We start from the raw sequence: 17,879 nt of genomic DNA on the forward strand, positions 1-17,879 counted from the left end.
GGCTCTGCCCAGTGAATTCTGTTCTTAAAACTGATAAAGAAAAGGTATTCTTTATCCATGTACAATTGTTATGTTTTCTGACACTTTTTATGGTAGTGGAAGATGTATTCTCAGTCTTTTTTAAATTTTTGGTTTCCTAGTAAATATATATTATTTACCAAATTGCTACTGGTTATTAAGTTATTTGCATTTTAGGGCTGGAAGAAGGATCAAATTTTGTCAGCTACTTTTATTGTTTATTTATTTATTTGTATAGCAGTAATAGATGGAAATACAGCAACATCAATTCTGTATTAAGATACAATTCAGTGTGAGTAAAGGAAGAAGATCTGGCCCTGAATCAGGAAGACTGTGCCTGGTTTTAAACTGAAAATACAGTTCACTACCCTGATATGAAAAGAGAGAGTGATAACCAGTGTATTTATTAGTTAATCCTACATGCATAATGAGGTATGTCTGAAAATTCAAAAATGAAATATTGCTTTCTGTTTTATCAGAAGAATATATTCTTGGTTATTTCCAGGTCTCACATAAATTGTTAGAGTAGCATTCAGAAATTAAGATATGAAATCTTCACTGTCTGGATGTACCAGTTTATAAACAAGAGATGTGCTACTATGTTAGCTGAGGAAAACTCTCTATGGGTGGAAGGAGCAGAGAGCATCCGTGACTTGGTCAGATTTCCCAACAGAGTTAAGGATTCTACAGAAAATTCCTCAAGTCTCAGTAGCATTTTTCCAGAGGTTCCTTTTTTAATATTTAAGCTTGTCTTTCAGTATCTCTAGTACAGAGCTAAGAGCTTAGGATCTGTGAGAAGGAATCTACTTATTCCGCATGAAGTTTAAATGGAGCGCCATCTATTCAGAATATACTAATCCAAATACGAAATGTTCAGCAGTGTCAAGGCCATCGTGCGATAGTCTTGAAATAGTAAAGTACAAATTGGCCCTTGTTTGATGCCTGTGATTTCCTATGTTCCCTTTTTTGACTAATAAATATTTAGCAGACCCTTCTGATCGTTGTGGCATTTCTGTGTTAGGCTGAGCTGTGATGTGTCACTTTTTTGGTGTGAAATCTACTCAAATAGAAATAGCAGAACGTTTAAGTTCATGAATATTTTTACACAAATTAATGTATAAATTGGTTTAAGACAGTGTGGTCGTATTGCCTTTGGAGAATAATTATACTGGATCGATAGACTACTTCTCCACAGATGGACCATTAAGCGTTGTCATCTCCTAGAGGAAGGTAATTAACTGCAGTGTTCTGCAGAGGAACAGTCTTTCTTGACATATAACTCCTGACATGCAATGTGCTGCATCTTTTGTTGGTGATTTCCTAAAATTGTTGGCAGCATTTTTATTTGTTTTCTGATCAGGATAAAGTAAGCACAGAATGGATTCTTGGGGGGAAGAAGAAAGAAAAAAAGGGCCTGCACTAAACATTGTTGAGGCAATCAGCCTCGCTTTAACAGTTGTGCGTGCAGGATGTTTCATGCTTGTGCTCTAATGCAAGTTTAGAGAACAGTTATTGTAAACGTTCATGTTCTTCTCCTAATAAAATTTGTCTGCAAATGGCTTTTTTAAAAATCTGGCAGGCTGAAGAATAACTTACAGGTTCAGGCGCCGCCTGTCAGAGTTGTGACAGGGCTTCTTCTAGTTTGTGTCCCTTCCACCCCATTGTAGGTTTTGAAGTAGGGGAATAGTATAAGTGTTTTTGTCAGCTTAAAAGAAAGCCTGCAATGTGGATGAATTAGTAAATGTTGTCTGCTGTCAGTAAAGGGATGGAGAAAGTACGTGTTCCTTCCTGTAGCGAAAGGAGTATGCTGCAGTTGGAGGACTGGCGGCTGTAACTGTTCCAGGTGCTACAGAAACTGGCCTAAAGTCCGATCTGGGGTGTTCAGCGTTAGTCTCTGAGCTCACCGGGGCGTAGATCTTTGTCCCCTCCCACCAGCATCCTTTTTGTGTGTGGTGGTTGTCAGATCTTGATTCTAGTAAGTATTGCTAACAACATGTGACGGATGCAATATTTCCTTTCCCCTGTGTTCCTTCGAACACACCTATCAATTGCCTGCGTTAGCACTATCAGCAGGTCCAGTGTTGTTGTGATGCGTGGAGGCCATGCTGACAGAGCTACCTGAGCATCTTTCCCTTAAAGCAAGAACCTGCTGCCACAACAGGCCCCTTCTGCCAGTATTCTTAGTCTCAGGAATCCTAAAAGTCCTGAATCCATCCTTTAGCAAAGGTTAAGTGAACCATGAGATGGTGCTGGCTGTATTATGCTTGGGCAAACCTTGGACGCAGATTGACAGGGAAACAGTTTGAAGCCTCTGAGAGATGAGCAAAGATACGTTTTGCTTTGGCAAAGATGTTCTTGTCTGTCACTGTGTTGTAGTGGGACGGTAAAACAGGGTATTTGTTTGCATTGCCTGCCCCCAATTCGCAGCTGGGCATCTTAGCAGGGACCACCTGCCTTGGCCGTTTAGGCTGATCTGCTTTGCTGGGAATCGAGATGGCTTATGAAATGGGTATTTGTATTCAGCCTTCTCTGCAACCCCTCTGATGGATGTGGTAACTTCCAACCAAGAGGATGGGTGAGAAAGAGTTAACTGCTGACAGTAGTAAAATATTAAATTTTTAAAGCTAAAACTTTCCAAGTTGACATTTTCCCAAAACAGATAACTCGCTTGTTCATTGTTAAGGCTTTATTTGCAGTTTGAATCTTCAAGACCATGTACAAATTCTTTTAACATATGAATCCTTCCACATTGCAAAAGAAAGGCCCTTACTGGTCCTGTCACTGCATGTGGCTGGTTAGTCAGTTTAAGCTTTGAAAACAAGATTTGACAAAGCTTATCAGATGCTTAAAAAAAAATCTTGATTTTTCAAGTATATGAGGAGGTGTATGTAGACACACACACGCACCTTTATTTATACTTATATAATAGCTTGTGCATTTATGTGTTTGTTTTGGGATGGATAATTTTACTAATCACTTTACAAGCTAAAAGGAGCTTCAGCTGTATGTTGCTCCACCATGTAAAATATATTTATGCTAATTAGAAACCATTTCTAAAAGAATTCTGCATTTTTTTCCCATGTTTGCATCCAGATACTGGCAAAGTAGTATGGTTCCAGGGTGGAAGTTGGGAAATTTTTTTGTTTTGTTAGATTTTTTTGTTTGTTTTTTTGCCTCTGGCTATTCTAGGGATAGCCACTGGTTTGGGATCGCTGTTTGGTTCTCTGGGTCCTTCCTTTTCTTCTGTCTGTTCTGTAAGCATAGCCTGTTCCTGCCTTTCCAGTTAATATATTAACATTAATAAATGAAGATATATTTGAGCAAAACTGAGGGTCTGCTTTATGATCTTGGATCACAATGTGACTGATACTTTTCATATACTTCCCTTCCCTCTGGATGGTAAGAATGATGCCAGCAGGGCTGCTGCCTTTCTGGCTGAGGTGGTTTACTACTTTACTGCTTATGCACTTTGTGGGGTTTCGTAACGGTGATGTGGCAGTGGTTGGTGCCACAGTGCGAGAGATGCATTGTGGGGCAATAACTGGTTTTGAACTCTCAGCAGCTGTGTGTTTTTTGCACTTTCTTTGCTGTTTTTATGCAGTCTTAGCCTAACTTGCTTTTTGTTGCAGATTTCCTCTCAGTGCTTAAAACTAAAGTGTTTTTAATGTTGTTTTGAAAGTTACTATGACCCTTAAATATTCCCCTATGCTTTCTCTAGAGAGTAGAACCTTTATTTCTGTAGGTTTCAGTGGTGAGACTTGTTGAAAGAATTACACCGGGAAGACTATTTGAAATTAGAAGCTTTCCGGAAATGTCAAGTGTGTAGTATGTGCTAAAACATCAAAAATTGGTTGTATAATTTTAAAGATACAGATTTGAAAATATGGATCAATTAACAGAAACATCAAAAAGGTGTGCGGCCATGTTACAGACTGAATGTCAAATAAAAATGACTCAAATCACTTCCGAAAACGGGAACTCTGTATGGGAGCCCCTCCTAGATTAATTGTTTTACTCTTTTGGTAGATCTGCAGCTAGTGGATTTGGGTGTTCTTTGAGCTCTGTGACTTGAGCTAGGCCACTTTCACGTTCATGTGAATTGCAGATCGGTGCTACGGTTAATTTTGTTTTTTTCATAGGAGCTACTTGCCTAAGAGGAGCCTGTGCTTTTCATTACTAATTAGCAATGCACCCCTTTAGCAGTGTAATCAGCCCCACCAGTATATGGCCCCGCCCTGTGATAGGATAATACAAGTAACTCCAATGCACAAAAATACCACTTTAATTACTCAGAATTGTTTCATTTCCAGGGATCAAGGTGGTCGGACCTTGTGTGGTGTTATGAGAATTGGCTTGGTTGCAAAGGGCTTGCTGATAAAAGATGATATGGATCTGGAACTGGTTCTCATGTGCAAAGAAAAGCCCACAAAGACCTTGTTATATATAGTCAAAGACAATCTCCCAGTTCAAATTCAGGTGAGTTAATTAAGGGTAGTCTGTAACAGTGCCTGTTAGCACTTCAAGGTATTTGGATAAAGGCTGAAATTAACTCATTCCAGGAAAAAATACAAGTGGTACAGATTAAAGAATGTCCTTTTAATCTAGGACATCTAGGGTATGTGAAGTCTTTGATGTGTTATGGTTGAAGTAGCTAGTCACAAAATTTAACCTCTTATTCCTGATGTTGCCCAATCCCTGTTTTCCAGTGTTGACAGCTAAACTATCTATTTGGTAACTAACCTAGTTGATTTTTGTTTTCTGGTCTCACCTCTAACATCGGATAAATTACAGAGCCGAAATCATCCCTGATCAAGCATGAACGTGTGCTTCAGTTTGTTTTTTCGTTTGGTTTGGTTTGGTTTGTCTTTTTTCACTAGAACCTGAAGTTCTACATAGCAGCAGTTTTGCTTTGCTTAGGCATTTTTTGGGAAAAATGTCTCTGTGCTTCTGAAGTAAGATCAGTTAGTCTAGGTGGTCACTCATTTTAGCTCATGATAATCGTGAGCTCATAAATTTTTTTTTTTTTTTTTTTTTGGTGAGTATTTGGTTCTAATGTTAGCATCCGCTAGGTAGCTACCTACAGCAAATATTGGTCTCTTTAAAGCAGCTAGGGATAATACCTTTTTGGCAGAGTTCTGAGCCTGAATAAGCGGTCCAGCTTCTGGACTGTGACATGCTATTGCCTAGAAACTGTGCCCAAAAATATTCCACTGCAAGTATCTCTCTCCAAACTAGGCGATATAATTTGACCTGCTTCACTCCAGATATGCTTTTCTGCCTTTTCTGCCTTGTGTGTATTTCCACACAGACAGTATATGTTTTGCCATTCTTGACAGCTGCTTGTACTCGCTGTTCATTTGTTTGCATAAAGGGCCTTGGTTTTAGTGAGATAATGTGCCTGCAGATGTGGCCCTGCCCATAGCTGAAAATGATGGTGATGAATCAAGTAGTAAAGAATAAAATTTACTTGTTTGTAGTGAGATATGAAATGAGAAGGATTGGAAGTGATAAGAAAAGATAATGTATGCTTCAAAGAAATAGACATAGCAGAATAGACATAATGAAAAGACTGTAAGTCTGCAACAAATTCAGTGGACAGTAGGTAGGATCCTATAGGGAAGCATTCTTAGGACAAAAGAGGATTAGAAAAGCTCAAGGTTTCTTAAAGATAATATTTAAGTCATTGCTTTGACTTCTCTGAAGCAAGTAATAGTGAGACTAAGCATAGTAAAACCAGTGCGACTGTGGCAGGATCTTGTTAAATAAATTGAACATCAAATAGGAATTGTTCAGGTAAGACGAACCTAACTCATGAAATAGGCTACAACTATCATGGGCATAAAAGGCAATAAGGGGAGAGGTTCTGTGGACATTTCAGATACAGGAGAGAGACAAGAAAGGTGCAGGCCTATTAGTGGTGAGGGACAGCAAATGCTGTACAGATACATTATTGACAACTTGTGCTTTCTTCTTCTTTGAAGACTAGTTGTGAGCAGATGCTTAAATGATTTCATCCCAGCAACAAAAGGAGTCGGAGGAGCACAGATCACAACAGGGAAAGAAGAAGTTAGAACATGTTAGATATGTTCTAAATTCATAGTCTTGCGGAAACGTACCCAGAAATACGAGGAGCTACCTACCTTTAGGATTCTGAAGCATCTCGTGGTTATGTCTGTGATCTTTTGGAGGTTGAGAGAGGTCCCCAAGTGTTGCTTAAAGACCTTGCAGATACAGTTCAGTTGAGATAACTCTGATACCGTGCAAGTTATTAGAAAAAATTATTAGGCAGTTTGTACTATTATCGGCAAAAAAAAATCCAAACAACAAAGTTTCTTGAGAACAGATCAATTTAAAAACCACTCAATTTATATTGGTGCTCTGTCAAGAGAGTAAGATCAGGTTTTCCAGACCTTCCCAAGGGTCTCTCCTGGGACTGGTATTAATGAGTGAAGTTGGTGACAGTGGAGCTTTGCATCCACATTGAAGTGCTGTGTGAAGTGAGATGAACAGGTTGGAGAAAAGCCAAAAGAGAATACTGAGAACGAGCGTCTAGAAAACCATTGAGGAAAGATTAAAACTGTCATCTTTGGAAAAAGTCGAGGCTAACTACAAAGTGTAAGTTTCAAAAAAACATTAACGATTATTTATAAAGGGACAGTGAATCCGTATTCCACCTGGCTACCAAGGCTAGGATAAAAAGTAATTGAAATTGTAGCAGAGGCAAATTTGTTGCAAAATGGATTATATAAATTGTATCTGTGGCTAGGCGTTAGAATAGGCTATTTGGAGAAGTTGTGACATCGCTGTTGCTCGAGAGTCTGAAGACTAGCTCAGAGTGTAAGGAACGGCCAAGGTGCATCTGGTCATGCCTCGGGGCAGGTAAACGGCCTAGGCGAGCCAGTGCGGCTCCTGTACTGGCGTGGGGCCGTGGGCTGAGTCTGTCATCCGTTTGCACTGCCGCCTATGGCTGTGCTTGTTATACTGTATATGAGGGCTTTTATATTTAGAGGCAGCATTACCAGAGAAGTACGTACTTTCTAAGAACAAAAGTTGCTGGTAGTATTTCACACACAAGCAACTATGAAAGTGAGCGTCTGTCTTTTTTTTTTTTTTTAAAATAAGTAAGTGATATAAAGTGTTGTTCTAGTGGAGCTATTGTCATTAAATTTTGCTGCTTTTCTTTTTTTTAGCAACGTGTTGGGGTTTTTCTGTTTGTTTTTTAACGAAGGAGGCAGGCCATATTTGTTACTGCAATGTCTTGTAGGCTTCTCATTAGTTCAAGAAGCATTTGCACTTGAAGAGATTATGCAGTTTCTCAAATGAGTGGGAGGTTCTTGAAATCTTTCTTGGTGACTTTCAGAAACTTACAGAAGAGAAGTATCTTGTGGAGGAACATGTAAATGAGGCAGCTATTATTATTCGGAACACAAAGGAGCCCAAGCTAATGTTGAAGGTGATACTTACATCTCCTCTCATTCGCGATGAAGCAGAGAAGAAGGAAGGAGGTACCCAGAGTTTTAACTTCTTAAGACTGTTCTATCTAAATGCTCTGACTGTGCAGCACAGGGTTAGTTAGGAAGAAGGTTTTTAATTGTATATCATGTGCTAAGTAGATTGGCTGTTCCACAATATGTTACGTTGTGCCTTAAACAGACAACAGTCATTTAATCCTCATGTAAATGTGCTTAATTTTCATTTGTATGCAGTATTGTTACAATGTTAACTTTGACATACAATTAGATCTTAGTTCTACTTTCTTTCAGACCTAGTAGTTAATCCTCAAGAACCCTAGCGCTGCACAGTCTTGTTTTAAATTTAAGTCAGTCAAGTGGGATTGGTTGGTAGTATCTTGACAAACTCATAAAATTGTTTTTCTTTTTACACAAAATAACTCTTCTGCAAAGCTCGCAAGTATGTCCTTCTGGCCCTCAGTTTTTATTAATTATGGATACGTATGTGTACGTTTCTAGCTTTAAGAATCTCCTAACCAGGATACAGTTGAAGTTACAGTGCTATAACACAGCACTTTTGCTGCTGAATTAAACATTTTGCTTCATGTCCGTAGTACAAAATAGATTTAGAAAATTATAACTTAGTTTCTTTCTATTCCTTCTCCCTAACTGTGGTGACATCCAATATAGCGACAAGCCCCTTTTAAAGAAATGTTGATTCTTACTATCAATGAGGCTGGAAACAAGGAGGAATAGAGAAGAGCAAATGTAGCCATGTTTTATTTTATTTTTAAAATCTTGTCAGTAATTTCTGCTTCCGCTTCCCAAACCTATCCCTGGAAACTTTGCCACCGGACGATGTCAGACCTTTGACCAACTGGCCACTCTCTGTCATGACAACTGAGGCAGCTGGGCCCGTGTGGGCTAGGGAACTCCCTGTTGCTCTCTTCCCATTTCTAGACTTGCCACAAGTCCTCTGCTTACTCCCCTCTCCCACGTGAAACACCGATACAATGAGAAATGTTGGTCAGTTTCTCTTCCTTTGGTTTTGAGACAAGGGCAGGAAGGATCTGTTTTCAAATGAAACGTAGCACTTTGGCAGCAGTTGGAAGCAGAAAAATCTTACAAAACAGATGAATGGCAAAGATTCCCTAATTGCAATGTCTGCGTATTCTCAAATTAGTAATCATGCTCTTTTGCAAGAGTATTAAAAATAAATTGCATATTACTTCAGTTGTTCTTCAGCTTTCCATAAGATGCTGAGATCAGGCCTGTTTTTACTGCAGCTGATAACATGTTTGTGAGAGAGAGCACAAAGTGCGGAAGAAATTTTAATGAGAAAGTGTCTGTAAGATTCCCATAAGGGGATACTGTTTTGCATAAAGGCATCTGTCCAAATATTTTCTTGTAACAGCAACAAAAAAAAAAAGCATTGCCATTGTGGCAATAAAACCTTGGACTCCATGAATTCATTGTCAAAACTGAATGAGGATTTGATTTTTATGCTTTCCCACATTTAAAATATGTGTTCAGTTTGTTGTTTTCAGTGTCTTAAAATATTTCTCAAAATGTACTAATTTTTCAAAATGTTTTTACTAGTGCTCTTAGGCAGCTGTTAGGCCATCTCTTCTGTAAAGCTGATGAGGACAGTCGATAGGGTAATGGATCTTGTTTTGAAGCCCAGATTCTTTTGTACAGAGTTTAAATGTCTTTGATTCATCGTAAGTGAACAAAGAAATTTATCATGTTCCTTTTCAAAGGTATGTGAAATATTATGCATATGCCACTAAGTAATTAAATCCTCATTTTAAGGAGAAAAATTACTGTTTTTAATAATTTTTGCAACCATTTTTAAAGTCACTTTGCCTTAAAGATTCAGGCCAAAATGGTTGTGTATCTATTATCAAGGGAAAATATTCAGTTAAACTGCCCAGCCAAAATACCTTGATCTCCGCAGAAAGTACTGCCATGTTCTTTTGATACTGCTGAAAAACACCAATGAAATATAAGTGTATTTTCTCTGCAGTTTTAAAACTGTTTTCAGTTTATTCTATACGTCCTTTTGAATCAAGGAACTCGAGATGCTTTTGAGCTTGCTTTTCATCTTACTTGTAAGATAGAGCACGGGGCGGGGGGCGGCGCGCGGGTGCCCGCTGCCCGCCAGCTGCCAGGCCGCAAAGGCTGCCTGAAACTGACCAAGGTTTCCAGCCGTTCGGTGCCGTTAGGCACTAATCTGCCCTCTAACCAAATCAGCAAGGTTAGGTGCAACGGACTTCGTTATCAGTGCTCCCATTTGTTCTGTAGGAATGCTGTGTGTACCTTCATGCCCTGATGTCAGAATGTATTGAAAAACATTCCTGGATTTCTCTTCAGTCCCCACCTCTTTGGAAAAGTGTTCATGTTTAAAATGTGGTGTTTGTCCTATTTGTTTTTGCTGCTTGTTAGCAAAAATGAATAGTGGACCAGTGTGTGTGTGTGTGTGTGTGTGTGCATTTCAGTGTTTCTCACAAATGGCTATCCAAAAAGCTCTGCTTTTTCATGTTGAGTTGAAAGGTCAAATATCTAAAATTGCTGCATTCTGTATCAGCTTTAAATTTTAACTTCTTAGGAAACTGATTTTTACTCATAACATCAAGTATAAATTGGACTTTGCAGACCAGAATGTTGTAGCTTGCAAATCAGTTGTTGTTACTGAGCATACAGTAACAGCAAGCATATGTAATAATAAGCAAGTTCAGTTGTAAAAGCGGTGCTGAAATTAACCTCACTGTGTAACTGAGCAGCTACTGCATAAACAATCTGCCCTTGCTGGGCAGAGATGGTCAGTGATGCTCCAAAAGTGCCAAGTGCCTCTGAAGGAACAACAAGAAGCCACAGATTTACCGTGTCTCTACAGAGAAGACGCGTTCCTCGTATGGCTGGCTGTATATGAATGAAGTTGGCAGCCGCTATATGAAGAGAATAAATACAGCAAGTGGGGAGAGAATTACCGGAGGATTGGTTCTATGTTGCAGAGTCTAAACTAATGTCAGGGCTTTATTGTTAACTTTTATTAAATAAAACTCCTTGATGTATCATTGCCCTTTCTAAAATCACAAGGGGGGGAAAAAAAAAAAAAAGAAAAAGAAAGCTTTGCAATCATTTTTGAAAATTTTGATTGGGTCTCACTTTCCTGACTGGCAGAGCATGAAGAAACATGCCATTCTACTGAAGATGCCGAAAGGGAGTCTGCTGCAAGCTGCTCACCCTCTTCACTGCCTATTCTCTTCATCTTTCTGTTTAATAGAATCTTGCACCCAAAACTGGACTGACTGCAATATCTACAAAAGGTGCTCAGGACGCTTGTACTGAGTTTGCAATTGGCAGAATTTGCCAAGAGATTTGTAATTCAGACCTTTGGAAATAGCCTTAATCCTACTGCAAAGGTAGGATTTTAGCCTGTTGAAAATGAAAAATTAAATCCGATGAGAACAGAAGAGCCTTTTCATTCACCTGAATAATAGCTGATGCACATTCTGTTTATGATTTTGTAATTTAAAGGCAAAATTGGTTTACCTTCTCAAAAGCTGCAACATACTTTAGCCGAGTCTTGTATAATACTAAGTAAAAGTCCTCATGGATTTGAAGATTCAGCTTCTTTGCTAAAAATGAATGATTTTGCAATCAGTCACCTCTGCCATTTCTAACATTTTAAAATAAGATTCTGATCATTCATTGACAGTAGCTGTTTTATATAATACATGAGCTTTAAGCAGATGTTTATATTGTCCACAATAAAAAGTTTTCTCGCAGAACTACTAAAATAGCTGTGCGTTTAGTAATTTTGTATCACAAAATATTACTCTTGAAAATAATGCAACTGCAAAGAAAATTCAGAGGCAATCTTCTGTTCCAAAGTGACCTTTTGTGCTCATAGAAATCCAATACCTTAAGACTTTGCAGCTTTTATCTGGAGAATAGGGAAGAGGCATGATTAATCTCAGTGCTGTAATACTGTTATGAGGGCAATAAGAAACAATGCAAATATCTGCTGTGAAGTTCACTGGGGTCAGAAAATTAGCTTATAGCACTTAAGTCCTCTGCTGACAGCAGAACCAGCAGACGCAAACTGCAGCTATGAACTATCAGGCAAGATGCCTCTTTCTGTTCAATTTTACACTTGGTTTTTTTTGGTCTGGGCTCTTTTATCCACCATAACATAATGTGCTTTTACCAGAATAACCTTCCTATCGAACGGCATAGGGGGTGAAGCAACTGTAACATTAAAGGTGCAATTACATTTGCAACCAATACTATCCAGAGCAATCTATGAAAATGTACTTCGAGATGTTACTAATAAAGTGTATATTTTTACACAATAGTCATACTTTTTTCTCCCTATTTGTCCTGCAAATTTTCAGTGTCTTGCTGGGTACTGGATTTTACTTGTCTGGCATAATCTTCAATTTGGACTGGCTATTGTATTTCAGTCAAGACCTTCATAGATCTCTCTTGAGACCTATAGAATTGTCTGTTATGAATAACGAAAAGACTGTTTTCCCAAATTATTTATTTTGAAATAAGGAGTAATTGTGTATCCTTAGGAAAATAACTTATTTGAGCTTTTACTTGAGCCATGGATTCATTTAGTTCCTCAGTATGTTTATCAGCTAAAAACTAAAATCTTTTAAAACTGATCCTGTAGATATGCAAAATCTGTCATTTGTATAGTTTTCAGAGAATCTGGATACTAATCACTTGTTATGATTCTTTAAAAAAAGAAAAAATCAAGGAAGAGAGGACTGTTATATAATGTCCCTCAATCAGATGTGATTGCTAAAAGCAATCAGTAGAATCTGTAGAATCAGATGTGATTGCTAAAAGCAGTTTGTTGCATGCTGGATAAAAAAAAAAAAGAAAAAGAAAAAAAGAAGAGAAAAAAAGTGTAAACCTCAACAGAAGACTTCAGTGTCTTGTCTCTCAAATCCTTCTTTGAATTTTTTCCATCAATTTGAGTTTTTGTGGGGAAGAGCAGATTTTTACAAGTAGGGGACTACACCACAAATATGTTAATACTCTGGAAGTTCCCAAAGTTATTTTCTTCTTTCGTATGTTCTGGTTGCATGAAAGATTAATCAAACTGAAACTGCTTATTGGCACTTTCTATATTTTTCTTTAATCTGCTTATATTGGTTAATACTGTTCAAGAAAAAAGTATTTCAAATATATTCAAAGTTTTTCTTTTGAATTGTCAGCAATTGCGTTGAAATAACTTCTGAGTACTTTCTCCCTGTTATTTTTTCCCCTCTCTCAATAAAATCTTCCCCTTTTTGGAAAAGTTTGAAATTCTGTGCTATTTTTATGCACTTGGAATAAAAGTCACAAAGAAGGAAGAGAAGAGAAAAACAACAACAAAAATAAGTGCTATATAGCTATTTTCTGCCCTGAAATGTGTTCTGCATTTTTAATAAGATCCCAGATTGTCTGTAGCAGTGGCCATCTTTTTTATTACTATTATTTTACAAGGATTGAGTGCCTTTGCTTCTGTTGCACACGTGCACATTTACTACCTTTAATGGCTTGTTTAAATTAAATAACACAGTGCACTTAAATTCTGGGAGTCTTATTATCTCATTGAGATGCTGCCGCTCTTTATGTATTGTGACAGAAACCCCTTGGTCAAATTGTATCTGTCTCTTTTTATCCCATTTTTACCAGTAGATAATGTTGCGATGAAAGATCCTCCGGACTTATTGGACAGGCAGAAATGCCTGGAGGCCTTGGCGTCTCTGCGGCACGCCAAATGGTTTCAGGTTGGCTATTTGTTCTTACCTTGTTGTTATTGTAGCCTTATGAGGTTTAATTTGAGACACTTAATTTTAATGCCTCTTTAATTTCTGATTAGTCCCTAACAGAGCAAAGGTCTAGAATTCCGAATTCAGTGCTATATTGTGCAAGGAAAAACTTGATAGGTAGATAGCCAACTGGTCTAGAGTTGTCATGAGGCTACAAAAGCAATCTTGACATTTTGCTTCCTTTTCTATATGTCTTTCTATAAAATGAAGTATTTTACTTTATTTAACTGTCTTTATTTTGCATGAAGCTGATTAAATATTAAGTAATAATCATAAAAAAGAATCTATCCATGGACTCTGTGCATTTAAAAAGAAAAGCAAATTGAAAGCTAGGTTTTTGCAGGTGTATTGGAACCATTTTGTTTGTTTTAGGCCAGGGCAAATGGACTAAAATCATGTGTAATTGTCCTTCGTATTCTACGGGATTTGTGCAACAGAGTCCCCACATGGGCACCTCTCAAAGGATGGGTAAGTACAGAAAGATTTGGAGGCAGCTTGGTCGGACGTTTCAGATTATCTGAGGATGGCAGCAGTGCCTGGACTGGGGCAAACAGTGCACTGTATGAAACTGCTCTCTTTAATTCCCCCTTTCCTTCTACTCCCCACTAACTGTTGCCTGTTTTGAAAACTGCTTGCAGGAAGGAAAGAGATTGTAAATGTTCATTCAGTCAGTCCGAGACGTACAACTACCATGGGAAGAGGCATAATGTTGTGGGGCCTTGCATATCCTCGTGGATTTGTAGTGGAATCCCACTCGCTGCCTCCAAATTGGTAGCAGGATAATTTTTAAAATCCCATAGCTATGCTGGTCCTACCAGAGCATATCATTTCACGATAGCAGGTTTAGGGGAGGCCAGATGCTCTGCATATGAGAGGAACATTTGGACGTCACTGGAGGCAGCACTTTCCCTCAGGTAGAACTGACATCCTTTTGATAGGAGAGTATTCGCACAATTTGGCTTCAGAAGGCTTCTCCGTGTAGACTTCCTATATAGTTAATGGAGAACAGTTGATTTTCTCCAAAGGTGACAGAGCCGGGAACAAGTGTAAGCGCCCTGAACTGTCCTCTGGGATGACTATCTCTATCTGTTAGACCTGTAGCGGATTAAAACTAAAGTAAGCTGATGTGCATATTCTTCCCCTGTACCATTCTGAATTGAACTGTAGTTTTAAGTTAGCCGTGTGTCCATACTAATCGTACTTTAATGTCTTCTAGCCACTCGAGCTTATATGTGAAAAATCTATAGGTACTTGTAATAGACCTTTGGGTGCTGGGGAAGCATTGCGACGAGTGATGGAGTGTTTGGCTTCTGGAATTCTGCTTCCTGGTAAGGGACCATATTAACTTCAGCATTACAAAAGATTGATCAGGCAGCCCAATTCCATTTGTTTTAACATTTTGCTGATGTATGATTAGATGAAAAATGCCTGCCTTAAGCACTCCAACCTGCACTGGAGCTAAATGAATGGCTTCTTGTTTAAAAGAGAAAGGAAATTGTATGGTTATAATTGTTTGAAATGATGTACTTCCAATGCAGTAGAAGTTAATGAGGACTGCTAGGTTTGTTTATAAATGAACCCCATCTCACTAGGAGGTTGCAAAGAATTAAATGGACCTAATGACTAGCTAGGTTCTGTAGGCTTGCTGAAATCAACATGCCTACTCTTTTTTTTTTTTTAACCTACTGCTTTTAGTTCCTGCTATGTTATACCCATGCAGTGGTGAGCCTGATGTGTTTCGTGGCCTCGCTTTTATGGGGTAAAATCCCCATAAAAGGTTTTAGGGTTAGTTTGCTTGGTATGTTTGAATCTTACTGAAAGAGGAGCTCTTCACACTCTGAGGATGGAGATTAGTTGTTGCAATATCTAGCAGTCCTCATAGTTATACTGTTTTGTGTTTATTCTGAACAATCTTTTTGCCCCTTTCCCTCCCAGGAGGCCCTGGTCTGCATGATCCCTGTGAACGAGAGCCAACAGACGCTTTGTGTTACATGACAGTTCAGCAAAAAGAAGCCATTACACACAGTGCTCAGGTAGAAAACCTATACTTCTGAGGAGCTAGGTATAATTTATAACAATGAAGATTTCAGCTCGTTAACTCAGTTTATTCTCTGCCCTGGATGGCTTATTTTAGTGGCAGTCTTGACAGTTCATCCAGTGTCCTACCTTGGAAAGATTAAGTGATTAAGTTTATGTGCACAAGAGTTAAATATGGATGAAATGTTATTCTTGCAGAAGGCAGCCTAATGTCTGCACGCCACTTGCATCCCACTTCCCGTGCTTATGGCACATGGCCCCTGAGTAGGCTTCCTGTCAGTGGGACCTGCACTTTGTATTACAGGAATTAATGAATTTAAAATTTTTGGAAATTAACACTTTCTATAGCTATCATTCCTCATAGAAGAAATGCTGCTTTTGTGTCTACAAACTTATTTAGAAACTTAGACACCTGAGATAAAATAGTGCTGTGATGTAACTCTCATTTCTACTATCACTTTATAGCATGCACTCAGATTATCAGCCTTCGGTCAGATCTATAAGGTTTTGGAAATGGATCCCCTCCCATCAAATAAGTCATTTCAGAAATATTCCTGGTCAGTAACTGATAAAGAAGGTAGGTATTGTTTGCGCCAAGAAACACTAATTGGGAAGTAAACTAGGAGTTAATTTGGAACTGGTGAAATTCCTTTCAGTTACATGCTGTGTGTGTAAGGTGAAGGCTTTTCTGTGTTTATTGTTGTTTTCATTGAATTTTTTCCTTGCTAAGGGAAAATCTAAAAGTTCTGTTCTAGGGAAGAGCCAACAGAGTAGCAGCAAGAAAAATGTAACTGCTAGAGTATAGCAGATGATAATTTCTTTAAGTACAAAGTCCTTTGGGGCCTGAAGAATAAAAATAATATTTATGATTCTCATGCTGGGGAAGAAGAGACACTAGGCTCGTTAAAAAGCATATAACTACATGAGTGTCCATCATAAAATCTAAAGAGTTCCTCTTAGAAAACAATATAAAGGCAACAGAAATAACTTTCCATGTGTATATTGTGAAAGAACAATACTATTACAGTTCTGACCGTAGAATAAATCTGAAAAACAATAAATCACACAATCTGAGCTGTAGACTGAAAATAAGGAATTCCAGAGAAGATAAAAGAGGATACGGGAATTTCATTTTAAATGGCATTTGCAGAAACAGAACAAATATTTAATTTACTGTTAGTATGTTAAACATCGTTTAATGCCTTGAGCTGTCGTGGTGTTGTCTTCCTTTTTGTCAAGTAATTTAATTTGAGGGGGAGACTTTTTTTTTCCTGCATCTTCAAAAACAACAGATTTAAGGATGGATTTTAACTTTGAAACACTTTTCCAACAGTTTGCTGGAGTATCTTTTTTCCAGCTCAGTCCGTCTCACCTATTTGGAGATTTAGGTATCAGAGATGTTCTAGACTGAGTTAAATCAGAGAAGCCAGAACTTTTTCTCCTGCCATAAAGCCACTGAAGTTCAGAAGTATTTTCTCTAAAACATGACAAGAAATACTTTTCTCTTCTGCCTTTCTGATGCCTTTCCTTTATTGGTGATGAAAGCCACACGCTAGGTTGAAAGGGTCTGATGAAACCAGATTTAATTAAATTAATAAATCCTGTTAGTCAGCCACGTTCAGCCATTTCAGAATTGAGAGGTGATGTCTCTAGTGACAGAACACTGTCACAGAAATAAGTGTTTTGTTGTTTGATTGTAATGAGGCAAACTAAGCCCTGTATTTTAATAGAAATCATTGATCCAATGACATTGACTGTTACAAAGACTTTATTCCTGTTATGGCAGGCGATGGATATGGATATGTTTTTCACCTGATGGATGCTGAGCTCAGGAGTATTACTAAGTGCTCTTCCTTAGACTTAAAGACCAGCAGGCCGACTGTGTACTTCGATTTAATTTAGCCTGTCAAGAGCGTAGTGTGATTGGATGAGAAGGATATGTGAAGCGTTTTGTTCACTAGCCTCTATCACTGAACTAATCAGCAGCCTTATGTTTGTATGGACAGGTACTTATTAGACATAGAATAACAATACATACAACGTTAAGGAAACAGGAACCAAACACTAGTATTTACTAGTGAGGCCAAGCTGTCTTTCATTCCAATAAATCTTGGCCTGCAGAAGTCTGGCTGCAAAGTCAACATTCTACTTCTTCCATGGATCTTTCACTGCTTCAAGTGGTATTCAGAGGCTAGGATGAAAATGAGTCTAACAGTTTTACTTAAATTCCTTGACTTGATACCAGCATTCCAACTATTTCTGAGGATGTTCAGATCAGTCACCTGTATCTATCATTGTGAACCGGGTGGCCAACGTTATTGCGAAGTTTACACTGCTTGTATCACATATTAGATTGGAACCATGGGCATATTGCATGGCCTTGTACTGTGAGTAGGAAGTAGAATTAGCTTAGATACAGCAGTTTAAAATCTTAAATACAGATGATTGGTGATTAAGTACGTTTCATAGTTATAAACATGCAAGGAACAGTAAAGGACTAATCAAAACACCTGCTATGGAATTTCGTTTTTCTAATAGC

The 17,879-nt window shown here is 38.2% G+C and overlaps 1 protein-coding gene across 18 annotated transcripts in view; it reads left to right on the forward strand.

Annotated features, from left to right (window-relative positions):
- STRBP (spermatid perinuclear RNA binding protein) overlaps window positions 1–17,879 on the forward strand; it is an 82,337-nt gene that overhangs the window by 36,533 nt on the left and 27,925 nt on the right. For 16 of the 18 annotated variants that reach the window (XR_011135624.1, XR_011135625.1, XM_068914651.1 and 13 more), the window contains 7 exons: window positions 4,329–4,494; window positions 7,379–7,523; window positions 13,167–13,261; window positions 13,676–13,771; window positions 14,520–14,631; window positions 15,239–15,336; window positions 15,806–15,917. Coding sequence is in view for 16 of the 18 variants with exons in the window: in XM_068914651.1 (XP_068770752.1) it covers window positions 4,329–4,494; window positions 7,379–7,523; window positions 13,167–13,261; window positions 13,676–13,771; window positions 14,520–14,631; window positions 15,239–15,336; window positions 15,806–15,917 (824 nt within the window). In the remaining 2 variants the exon portion in view is untranslated. The remainder of the gene's footprint in view (window positions 1–4,328; window positions 4,495–7,378; window positions 7,524–13,166; window positions 13,262–13,675; window positions 13,772–14,519; window positions 14,632–15,238; window positions 15,337–15,805; window positions 15,918–17,879) is intronic. The other 2 variants (XM_068914644.1, XM_068914645.1) reach the window with 1 other exon arrangement.

This window comes from Struthio camelus, chromosome 20 (assembly GCF_040807025.1).
Source record: "Struthio camelus isolate bStrCam1 chromosome 20, bStrCam1.hap1, whole genome shotgun sequence".
NCBI classification, from domain to species: Eukaryota; Metazoa; Chordata; class Aves; order Struthioniformes; family Struthionidae; genus Struthio; species Struthio camelus.